Source organism: Pipra filicauda, unplaced genomic scaffold (genome assembly GCF_003945595.2).
Source record: "Pipra filicauda isolate LSUMZ 115617 unplaced genomic scaffold, ASM394559v2 scaffold123_size2130275_pilon, whole genome shotgun sequence".
NCBI lineage: Eukaryota > Metazoa > Chordata > Aves > Passeriformes > Pipridae > Pipra > Pipra filicauda.
Window position 1 is genome coordinate 52769 of NW_024103696.1, and position 12645 is coordinate 65413.

The window sequence follows — 12645 nt, forward strand, 5'->3', positions numbered from 1 at the left end:
AGAACTGAGGCAGCCATCCAGAAAGGTGATCCAATTAAGCCAACGGCTTTTTGTGTCTCAAAAAACCAAAACAAAACCAACACAAACAACCCCTCCCCAAACCACCTGAAACTGGTACATGAGAGGGCATCTGCAATCTTGTGTCTGGCCCTCACTGGCCTTTGCATCCCCTCCCTGCTCTCAGCTGCCTGTACACACTCTGGTCCCATCCACAGCCCAGCTCCCTCAGCCAGGCTTAGGGGCATAGGTTGTGGTGGGGATCCTGGCCAGTCAAGCACTCGCTGACCCTGCTTTGGCTTCCCAGAGTCCTCCAGGCAAACCCAACACCTTACAACCAACTGTTGATCTTGCAATAGATAAAGTGATTTAAAATCTAGCCCATAGCAAGGAAACCTTCATTATTGGATACATTTGATAAAATCTCATTTAATTGGAGAAAGTTGCAATAAAGCTCCTATTGCTGGTTAAAGGGAACTTTTGCCATCTAATAGCACATAACAGCCCTGTGCCTACTGATAGTGGTTTCCATTCCTCTACTTACCATTCTCCCCTTGTTACCTCCAAGTCTTTACATCTCCTCTTTCCTCTTTCCTAATTTAAGCAATAGCAATCTCTTTAAAGAGAAAATAGTTTTCCGTAAGCACTTTGTCCTCTTCTAATGCTGGGAAGGGTCTGGTAAATTAAAGATGACCAAAAAAAGTTTGAAATTTTTCTTTAAAAAACTACCTTTTGGCTTGGAGTTTGAGCCATGGGTTGGTGCATGATTTGTATTTATCAAAACAGTGCTAGCTATGTTTGGAACAGAAAAAGTAGCACAAGTCAGAGGTCTTGAGTTTTCATATTTTGAAGTTTATAAACAACTTACAGCTTTTTTTTATACAATTACAACAATCTCAGGTCAAATTAAGAGTCTAGTCTTGCAAGAAATCTTCTGCTGCCTCATAATTTCCTTCTCTCTTTCTTTACATTCATCAGCAGTACCTCGCCTGTGATTAGATTATGCATTTTTGGAATAAACATTGCATTCCATGTTTACACAGCAAAAGATAATGATCAGCTCTGGCAAGGTAAGAGGTGATCTAGGAAAAGGAAAGCCGTGCCAGCCTGGTAGATGAACAGTGACATCACTTAAGTGTCCCTGGGGAAACGACAAAAACACTCCTGTACTCGAAACAGCTCAATTTCTGTAATGCAATTTAGGCGTTATCTGCTAAAACACCAAGCTGTCCAGCAAGGGGTTCAGGTGATGTTGCAGGACCAAGCAGCAGAGAGAAAGTCTTGAACGACTGATTCCCTACCCAGCCACGCGCAAAAGGTAACAAAATGATGAGACTAACAGCAGGTCCAGTCATTCTCTTTTTGTCACAGAATGTCCTCTTCTTCCTCATTTGCCACAGTTTAATAGTTCCTCTTTTAGACGAAAAGACTAAAAAATTACTGAAGTGTCAAACAAGGGCGAAGTCATCCTTTTTAGGGAAGGATATGCAAATCTGCTAAAGAGCATTCAGTTAAAGGGTCTGGAGTAATTTCTGAGAATCACAACTCAGCCTGAGGAGAAGCAGCAGAGCCTTGGTGCCGAAGTGAAGGGAGCTGAGTAATTGCTTGGACACCTTTCGGAAATCGTTTCATACACCTATGCTTTATCATATAATGTGGGCTATTGTTACGGTATAGTTCACAGCTCCAGCTGCAGAAATCTATTCTGTATGTCAATAAAAAGTCTCTTCTGTAATTGTGTCCTCCCTGTTTTCACTCAAGCCAATGAATTCACAGAGCTGCAATATTCCCTCTTTTGATTTATGCCCAATGGCAGAAAGACAAGGCTCTCAGCAACCATGTGTGAGCGCAACCTCCTTGCGAAGGTGAGGGATTTTGTACTGGCATGGACTGGCTGGACCTGCTGAGCATGAAAGCCAAGGGAAGAGAGGACAGGAAAGGAAATCAAAGCAACCTGGAGTTTTCTTAGGGTGGGAGCCAAACTTGGGCCTTTTTGCTAACACAGTCCCATTGATGTCAGGCTATCCCTTTTTTGTCCTTCTGCCAGGGGGCTGTATGTGTCTGTCCCAAACTGTACATCAACTTCCTTTGGGGGCCGAGAAGTGCTCGTGCTGCTGGCAGCACCATGACCTAATGCTTCGCCATCACCAGCACATTCCTGCCACTGTGTCCTTCTGAGACAGGGAAGTGTAATTAATTTTGCAGATGAGGAACTTGCACCCAGAGGCCAGCTGGCTTTACAGAGGTGACAGGAAACCAAACCAAGTCTCCCAAGGCTCAAGTTTGCTCTGTAACCCCTGGAACATCCTTCCTATCATCAGATGCTGGCCTGTGGGTCAGAGTGATTTGAACACCATCAAGTTCTTATCTAGGGATAGAACAGGCCTCAATGAATAAGGTGCCAACCTCCTCTGAAGTGCTTAAAATGAAACAAACCCCAGCCTGGCTATTCCTTTAATGGTCTCGCTATTGATGAAATTGCCCATTAAATTCCAACACCACATGCAAATAAGTGCTTCAAAAAGCTCTAGGTATCCTATGTAAATCTAATTTGTCACTTCAAAAGTGTGCAAAGCACACAGATTTACCCCAGTTCCTAAGAAAGAGAGAGCTTTCCTGTTCGATTAACATTATCTCAGAACATGTATATCTGACAGGGAAATAGTCAAGGGGAAAAAAACCAAACCTCCTCCAGGCTTGGTGGATCCAGTCCAGTAAAGCACACAAACACCTGCTTACCTTTAAGCACATGGGTAGCACTATTGACTTCACTGGAAAAACGGGCATTCTCATGTCAAGGTTTGCAGAAAGATTGTATTTTGGCATCGAGCTGCAGGCAGCTTTTTCAGCTTCGGTTTTTCTTGCCTATTTGTTGAAAAGCATGCTAAGCAAGAGTGTGTCTGTGCTTTTAGGGCTGGAGAACATTGATGACAGTGCTAAAATCACTCGTGTTACTTGGACCTTAAAAAAACCCTCCACACCTTCTAAGGGTGCTTAGAAGCACCCTTTAGGTGCTTCTAAAGGGGCAACCAGCCACATTCAGATTCCTGTCCTCAGGCTTAAGGGAATATTTATTCTTTGTGCCGTTGAGCAATCAGAGGGCAGCAGAAGCTGTGTGTCATGGATGCTAAAACTACTTCTTGCTCTTCACATTTCAGAAAAGATACAGTTGCATGGGCCTCTTTCCTTTAAAAGAAAAAAATCTGGAAGAACAAGGTCGGGGGTTTCCACAGTCTTTTTCCCATGACACTTTTGAACAAGAACCTGAGGCCTCAATGAGGATTGCTCATTAATGTTAATCTTAGTTTGGCAAAAATTGAGATGTAAAAAGACACGTCAAGGGGTAACTATTTTTTAAGATGACACCTTCTTGCTCAGTGTAGTTGTTTCTGGAGGGTATTCAACTCATCTGTCATCATTTCACTGAGCAAAGCACATTTTTTTTCTCCATTTATTATCTCAGCATCAAAGTACCTGTGGGAGAGACAACTACAATCTGTCCCACCTTGCACACACCACTTGTTCTTTACACTTTGGAGCCCAGGTTTATTCAAACCACTTGCTTTTGAGGTCCTCAGTCTTGCCTGCTGTAGAACTAAAAAATTCCTGTGGATTTAGAGCAAAGGCTTTATTTGCCTTTGTCAAGAGGACTGAGCTTTGAGCAACATTTCCTGAACTGAAGTAGCCCCTGCAAGCATGGCACCCTGGTATCCAGCTAAGATGGCCTCTGCAGTCATCTGCTGCTGCTGCTGCTTCAAATATGAGCCACTGCCTCTCCTCTTCCAGGTACCGACTGTGTGCCCGCAGCCTTCCAGCTTCCTACCTGATTTGGGTCAGCAGTATCACCGACCAAACTCCAGATTTCTTCAGCCTATCACCAGTTTTAGAGGCTTGCCTAAAAAATTGTTTAAGGATAAAACCAGAATCTGGTTCTTGATGGGTGCTGCTCTGTGGTTGGTTCTCCCGGGCACTCTGTTGAGGTGCGTAATAGTACCGTGCACAATGAATGACTCTGGAAAATTTTTAAATTGTGGGTTTAGGGGGCAAACAAGGAGTCCTATTTTAAAGACTTAACTGTAATCACATTATATGCAAGAGTTCCTTCATAGACAGTTTTCACTGTTGATAAAAATTACATCAAAGCAGCACACAAGTCACAGCTTTGCAATTCCAGTTATTTGCTTGCAGGCCTGTAATTCATCACAAAAATCTCAGATTGTGAATGAAATGCTTTTGGTGATGTCAACTTTCCAGTGACCAGTAAACCACATCAGAGAACTACCACCACGTGGTAGAACAGAGCCGGGAAATGGCAACAGCTAAAACTAAATATTATTTCATTCTTAAAAATAGACTCTTGAAACCCTGCTAGAGCCTGAATACCTAAGGAGTCCAGAAAGAGTGTGAGGGATAAAACCGATAATGAAGAGGTAAAGAGAAAACTAATGTGCGACCAGGACACGGGCAAATGGTGGCAAAAGCCACTGACTATTCCCCTTGTCCCTCTGTTTTAGTGTGCGACAAAAAGCAAACACCTGAACAACTGGTGTTGCTCCACTGATGGGAAGGACCATTCATGAATCTCAAACCCACCAGAGCTATTTCTAGCCAGCAGGCTACGTGAAGGAGAAGTGCTGCACTGACCACTCTCAGCGAGGCGGTGGGGTACGGCAGGCAGGAACCTCAGGTATATCAGATGGGAGATGATGGAGGCGGGAGGTGGCAGGGCTGAAACGGCTACCAACTGAACCTGTGAATCAGCCAGCTTGCTTCTGTGGACAGAAGACTTGTCATCACGTGCATGACATTTGTCATTCAGAGACAAAGTCACCTTCACATGACAGCCAGAGGGGTACACTTAACATTTTCAATGACTGGGCAGTCTGTAGTGCCTGCATGTTGCCTGCACTTTGGTGCAAAACCTCAGGCTTTAACCTACGTGCCCCCACTGCCACAGCAATTCAAAGACTAACAGCTACTAGGTAGAATATTTTGAAGATGAATCAGAGAGTAAGAACCCAAAAGATAACCAAATCAAAACATTTAACAAAAAGTCTTGACAGCAAGACAAACAGTCCATAACAAGCAGAAACAGACTGCAGAAAAACGACGCTATCAAAGCTAATACCCAGATGTGCTTGTGACAAAGGCAAATCTCTTCTAGACTGAACAGGTGCAACAGCAGCACTCCAAAGGAAAGCTTAGCAGCCTCACTGTTCCAGGTACAGTCTCAATGACTCACCATGAGTAACTCTACACCCATTCATGCTTAATTAAAATAATAAAAAAGACACTAAAGACACAATGATTTAGACACATGTGCCTCTTGCATTTTAGTTCAGCACATCATTTTTCTATGCTTCATCAACTGAAGCTGAGATTTAATGGAAGAAATGACCATGAGAGATTTCTTGGGCTTGATGCCAAATTAGGAGTTCAATGGGGACTTTCTATGCCTCATATCTGTATGTTTATCTTCCCTTTCTTTCTACATGTCCACAGAGAGGAGCATAATGTATTAATCTCTTATGGGGTGAGGCGGGATCCCACAGTCATAGCTGAGCTGCCATGGAGAATGAGAAAACTTGTAGAGAAGAGGGGAAGCTCGCTTTCACCTCCTGATGCTCTGCTTTGGCTTCCTTCTGGATTTTAGCATTGCCCAGGGAACAAATGCTGAATATTCTGCAGGCAGAAACATGAAGGACAGTGGTAGGGCTGTAGCCCTTGCTTCAGATGATGGCTGCATAGAGGGATGTAATATGTAACACCCACAGACTGTTCTGCTTTGGTGTGAGAGTAAGGATTGCATGATTGTATCTGCACCTTCTCCATCACGAAGGAATTGCTGACTTTATTAAAGAGCTCAAGACTCAGCTGAGAATTGATTAATTCACTCTTTAGGTGTCATCACGAGGAACCAGCTCTGCCAGTGACTCTGGCCCAGTCAAGTCAGTGGGAATATTCCTTCCTGATCTGAAGAGGCTCTGGCTCGTTTCCATAAGCAGCCTGTTTTACTACATGTGGTATTGCAGGGAAGAGGTTTTTTTCCCAGTGAGATCAGCTTCAAGGAACCATCTCTTTCTTGCTACTGAAAAATGAAAAGTTACTGAAGGACATGTTGCTCATAAGGCTGTAACAAAATAACATGCTCAAAATAGATTTCCTTGTGTGCTACATAAGCAAGTTTTAGGACTTCACATGAACCTAGTAGCGCATTTTTCCCTATCTCTATTTCTGCATTCCAGATTAATGCGTTGCCTAACAAAACTTCACAGTATTTTTATTTCCATACAAGACTTTTTTTCTTTTCCCTCTACTTTGACCACTGACTAAATATATTCTGCACCCATCTGCAGTCACAATTGTTGTTCTTTGTCATTCTTGAACAGACCCTATATACTTTCTTTTTCTTTTGGAGTAGCCACAAAGTGGTAAGGGTGAATGACCTCATTTTTTTTTCCCCTCCTTGGCTAATTGGCTCTTGCAGGGTGGATTAAACTGGACAGCTTGGCTCTTTTACCAAAATGCAGCCTTTCCTGGTCACTTTTATCTAGATTTTAAGAGAGAGGCAGCCAGAGGGTTCTGCAGAGGTGAGAGGCAGCTCCTGGTCTCAGCTCTCTGCCTGCCCACTGTGTTGTCATCCTCTGCCACAGTCCCTGCTACAGTCTCTCCTTCTGGGACATTGAGGGGAGGCACCACAAACACATTTGGCCAAGTGGTATGGGGAATGTGCCTCTGCCATGGGGATGCTGGTGGGCTCATCGGCAGAAATGTATCCAGAGAACAAGGGTTGGATGCTGTAGCCTACGCAATGGCACTCAGCCAGGCTGAAATATCCACTCCCTTCCCAGGCCTGCGCAGGCAGACCTCCCTGTGACTTTGGTGGGAAATGGATGGGGTGCTATCCTGCGGTGATTAATGACTCTTTGGCTTTGTTTGCAGCCATGACATCCTAAGCACTGCACAAACACCAAAGAAAGCCAAGCCTTCGGCCCAGAGAACTCACACCCTGAAAAGGCAAACAAAAAAGGTAACCATGGGAAGCACTGTGCAGAGCAGCCTAGGTGGCTGCACAGGTATGGGACAAAAACCAGGATGTCCTGGAGTGCCAGGGTGATGTCAGCATCACTCCTCTTGTGTAGCACTGAGCCTTCCACAAGGCACTCAACTGCAAATGTGATAACATACTGTGGTGACACACAGACAAGGAATAATCAAGAAACCTGCACTTCCCCAGTGCTGACACATGATGTCAAATCCTGCTCCCACAGGGCAGACACAGCAGCAGGCTGCCCTGAGTGCCAGTGCAGCCTACAGAGCCAGATTCCCACCTGTAGCCCACCTTGCGGCTTCCAGCCATTGCTTGTAGAGTTTTTCTTTTATTCCATGAACTTTGGACCATTTTCAAAGAGTAAGTCATAAAAAGCGGCAAGTTCATGCAGGTAGCCTCTTGTGTTGTACAGACACAGACCAAGGCCTACCCAAGTCCAGAGTACAACCTGGTTAAACATCACTGAATTTTTATATTGCATTTATAACACACAAATATTTGCCTTTGCGCTTTGCATCACCAGTAGTGAGCCGTTCTCAGAGCAGCTGCTTCTCTGTGCAAGCAATGCTAACCAAGGCATCCTTAAACCAGGGGTTCGTGGCTGCAGCAGAGGCCAGAGCCATCTGGCAAGTTGAGTTTCCATGGAAAGGAAGGGGACAGTCTGTGTAAGTAGCACAGCTGCAGTTCAGGACATGAGGAACCAGCCATCTCTGTTCCCCTCTTCTCCCCACTGCCCACCTGGTTGAGTAAGCTCAACCAGCACCCGAAGCAATCACCTCTTCCAAGTCTCCAGCAGCCTTTGCACTGCAGAACATACCCTGGCAGATCACGGGACAGGATGAAAGCAGGTCTGGATTCTGTGGTCACAGCACGTGGTGGCAGGAACCCTCCTCGCTCTGGTCACCACAAAAGACTTCCTGGAGACCTGGTCATACTGAGAGGAAGGCGGCAGGGAGAAGCAGGAGGACAGCCCTGCAGCAAGGATTATTACCTTTTTGGTGCATCTACGCATGTACCTGGTACAGGAGGGTCTTTCACCACTTTAACTCTGAGGGACAGATGGATAAACATAGCGAAGTGACTCAGATATGATTCCTCTAAATAATGTTAAGGTATAAATGCCAGAGGGCACCACTTTGAGGTTTCCACGATTTTATACACTGTAGTTATGTACTCATCCTTTTTACCATCTGTACTGGTTCTTGCACAGCTGTCAAATTACATCCCGCTTTTCTGAGCTTGAGGGCAATAGACAGTAACGGGCAGTAGAATCAGATCCTTAGGGCCAAAGTTAATCTCTCTGCTTGACCTGCCTTTTTTTACCTCTTTTGGCACAGTACGAAGAAAGCCCTGTGCCCTAAATGACATAGGTCAGTACCCTCGAGATGTCTGACAAGCTTTGAGTTCTACTGACTTGTGAAATGTGGTAAAGGTTTGTTTTGGTACTGTTGGTGGGAAAGAAGAAATTACATCAGGCAGATGACGCTCAACATGAAAAAAAGAAGTGGGAGAGGTTTCTTTAATTATGGTTTGATGCAGTTTTATATGCATTATATTCCTTTCATATGAGGTGCTGTAAGATTTTTCATACATTCTGGGGTAAACTGCGAAGCAACTAAAAACTTTTCAGTGCCCCTCACAGGAACCATTCCCACAATGGAATTTTGACAAGTGAACTAATTGAATTATGGTAGCTTTGAAGCCCGTGCTGCTAACAACAGAATAAATCCAGGAGTTTAGATTAGATATTGTAGATGTTTTGCTCTACTGAATGATTCCTTTGGCCCTGATCAGAGCAGGAATAATGAACCAGGAGAGCCCATGATATAACACAGTGTAGTCACTGTTACACTCTTTCTCCCCCTCTTATCATACAGACAGTGCATTTTAGGAAAATGAAAGAAAAATCTGTACTTTGGACAAAATTTTTCTATATTACAAAGAATTCCAGATGCTTGCAATGAGTAAACTTTCCCTACAAAGTAAATATTACAGAGTAGTGGAAGAACCCATCCCATTGCCACAAGAGGGGAGAAGAATCTGCAGTGCAACTGGTTTATTGCATACTTGCAAATGCACATTCTCACAGACTTTGACTCCCACCTGATGGTAACACTGATGCTCTTTACTGGGGTTAAGCAAGGAAAGAGATGTGGCTATTCTGTACAAAGAAGCTGAGAAGATCATGCCTCAGAAAGCAAAATACCTCCTACAGGCACCCAAACCAAAATCACTTGGAAAGATCATCTTGTGGCTGAAGCACAAGATAAGCAGGAGGGCGGAGTTCTGCTCCCAGAAGTTCTGCTCCCAGAAGTTCTGCTCCCAGAAGTTCTGCTCCCAGAAGTTCTGCTCCATGCTCCATGTGTGACCTACAGCAAGTCACGAATTCTCTGTTCCCATTTCCTCTTTGGTGAAAATGATGATGATGTCCATTCTCAGCAGAATTATGAGTGAGTACTCATTAACTTACATTTCCAAGTGCTTCTCATTCTTTGCAGGAAATACATTACAAATATCACTGTCCTAGCACTATTCCACTATATTATTGAGTCTAAACTAATACAAGTGCATCAGAAAAACCTCAGCCCTACCACGCATATTCTCACAATTTGTTCCATCAGAAAACAGCACTCTTCTAAGAAACCACTGTTAAATCAGTCAAACAAAGGAGAACCTGAAAGGCTGGCTGGGAGCAGCACCTCTCCAGGCTTGCCTTACTCTCACATTCTTGACTTGTAGGTTCTGCTCACTGTTGCAGGCAGAATGTTAAATTAACAATCAATATTTTAATCTTTGACAAATTGTGGCTTATCCTTATTCTTACACTACAACTTTCCTGGAGTGTCCTACAATTTTGTACTGTTACTTGTCCAGTAGCAACTTGAAAGTTTCACCCTGTACAACCACTTACAGACTCAGAATTAAGCATGTGTTGGATACAGTGGAAAGACTTTATACATCAGCCCAAAATAAATACAAGTTCCTTGTTTTGTGTCCTGCAAAAGGCTATGAATCAAGAGGTGAGAAATAATGAGGAGTTCCTCCTGGTTTCTACATGCTGGGAACTATAGCATGGAAATCCAAATTTTCAAGGTTTGGTCAAGAGCTGAGCAGGTTCCAGGAAATGAGCAGATGCCAAAGGAAAAACTGCACTAAACCAAAATGACTCCAGAAGGAAGCAAGCATGTAATAGGTAGTGACCTGAAGCAAAGATAAGAAAAACACTGAGGTCTGCTCTTCATGCTGCATTGATCACAGTCCTGAACACCAGGACAGGAAAAAAGAGACAGACACAGAGGGATACCAAGGAACAGGGCAAACCACCTGAAAGCTATGATGAAAAATCACTTTTGAAATTTGCAGGCTCATTCATATACATATGGAGGACACCTGGAAAGCAGCAATTTAAGGGAAGCCTAAGAGTGAGGGTGGACAAAATGAAACGTATGTTTTAGAGGGGAAAAAAAGGCCTGTGTGGTTTTAGGCAACATATTTAGGACCAGGGATCCAGAGGAAAGGCTCTCAGGACTATGTGGTCAGACACTAAATTGTAAGCTGTAGACAGCAGAGGGTTTTTTGTTTTGGTTTGGGTTTTTTATCTTCTTTTTCTTGAAGCTGCACCTTACTCTCAGGGAACCCAGCCATGGTCCAGTTACAGCACTATGCTGAGGGAAGCACTTAAAATTACATAACTTATCAAGAATAATGAGATAGAGAAACACTAGAAGTTCAGGTGAAAGAAATACAAATGGTAGTGAGACTGCCAAACACTGATTAATGGAGGAAAGCGCGATAGCATGGGATTTGTAAACAGCCTGCCAGTCTAGAAGGGTCTAAATAACTCTGAGGGAGAGGAATAATTTTTAAGCTGTATAATTAGAAAAAGCAAAGCAAAATTCTGCAAAATCAAACCTCTGGAGGAAACCCGATGTATGCCATTCACAAGGCTCAGCAACAGCTGGCTGTGGAAAAAAATCTTTCCGAAAGCCAGGGAAGACCAGCAACGATCCCAAGTGTAAAACACGCTGACCATCAGACACCTGGCATTGCACGAAGCTGCAACAAGAGCACGCTCTCTTTGCAAAAAACCGCAGAGCTCAGATCTTTCCCCTTCAGAGGAAAGGGCTGTCCTTTTGGGGCAGCTAACTCGCGATGGGGATTTGGCTCCCGGCTCTGTCACGAGCAGCACGTGAACCTCCAAGTGAGTTATGTAGCCGGCACGAACCTCAGTCTCCCACCCGTGGGCCCGGGGTCACGACGCCGTCGCATCTCCCGCGGCCGCCCGGGGGCTGCCAACATTCGGGGCGCCGGGACGGTCAGAGCGCCAGGGGCTCTGTACCCCAGTGGGGGCGGCTGAAAAGCTGTATCCGGCCTGCGAAGATCGTACGCGCTCGTCCCCTGTTTGAGGGACAAGTGTGCTCCCGCTCTCTCGAATAAATCTGTTCGGTAGGGTGGAGTCTGCCTTATTTTTACTCTACATGCAAATTATACCCCTCAACAACCTCACTGCAAATATTTTCTGGTTTCTCACACCCTGCCCTGGGCAAAAGCAGGCTGTTTTCCCTGCAGATCCTCTGGCTTCCTTTGGAACTTTGGGTTTAGACTACTTTGATTTTAAAGAAGCGAGAAAAGCTTATGAGACAGGATGAGTTGCTGGGATAAAACCAAAACCAAAACCCAAACAACCAGAGGGGGAAAAAAGGCAGGCGAAGCTGTTCTGCTAAATCCCACTCTCCCAGTGCCTTGAGCTCCGACCTCGTCGTCTCCTCCAAGAAAATCTCTCCGTGTGAGATGCGACACCCACTTTCCCCCTCCGCCGGCTCGCAGCCTTACCTGTTTGCCAGAGGCAGCGAGGCAAAGGAGAAGGAGCCAGCAGCCTGACGGGACGGGCATGTCTGGGTGTCCGTCTCTGCCTCCTCCTGTGGCTCCTTTTCCTGCCACCGAAGAGAAACTAGATCCTTCCAGCCAAGCCCCCGCGCCCCGGCAGCAGAGCGAGGCACATTTGAGCTAACTACTTCTCTTTCTTCCTTTCCTTCCTCTCAGCTACACGAGGGGAGAAGAGAGAAGAAGAAGAGAAAGAAAAAAAAAAGGCGCCTGGCTGTAGTTCCCACAGCATTTCCTCAGACTTGACATGCAGGGTTGTTTTTTTTTTTCCCTCTTTTTGTCCCTCCCTTTCCTTTCTCCACCCCCTTTTACAAGAAGTGTAGTCACTATATCCATGGCCCTCCTCCTGCCGGTGGTGACTGCTTTCCCGGTCAGTCCTTCTCGGCAGGGCCACCCATCCACCTGCCCTCGCCCCCTGCTCTGTGCCCTCCCCTTCCAGCTCTCCTCTTACCCAGCACCTTCCCTCGCTGGCATCTGCCCTGGAATTGCTGCCTTCTCCTCACCACCCCTGGATTTTGCCTGGCACTGTCAGAGGACATCTTGAGCCTCAGGCAGCCTCCCACCTCGCCCCCTGATCCATCCAGGCACAACCGCCCTCCTGCTCCCAGCACTGAGGAAAGCCTCCTGTCGCATCCCCTATCCCATCTCTTTGCCCATGCAGCAGCCTCGGCGTTCTGGCACAGCTCGAGGACCCCCCCACTCCTCCATGTACT

General features: G+C 45.4%; 1 protein-coding gene across 3 annotated transcripts in view; it reads right to left on the bottom strand.

Annotated features, from left to right (window-relative positions):
- TNFRSF11A (TNF receptor superfamily member 11a) overlaps nucleotides 1-12645 on the bottom strand; it is a 29057-nt gene that overhangs the window by 16130 nt on the left and 282 nt on the right. Inside the window, exons 1-2 of one of the 3 annotated variants that reach the window (XM_027736810.2) lie at nucleotides 12384-12398; nucleotides 11882-12091 (exon numbers count right to left, since the gene is read on the bottom strand). In XM_027736810.2, coding sequence (XP_027592611.2) covers nucleotides 11882-11941 — 60 coding nt within the window. In that variant the 5' untranslated portion in view covers nucleotides 11942-12091; nucleotides 12384-12398. Of the gene's footprint in view, nucleotides 1-11881; nucleotides 12132-12383; nucleotides 12399-12645 lie in introns of those variants that run through there. The other 2 variants (XM_027736809.2, XM_027736807.2) reach the window with 2 other exon arrangements.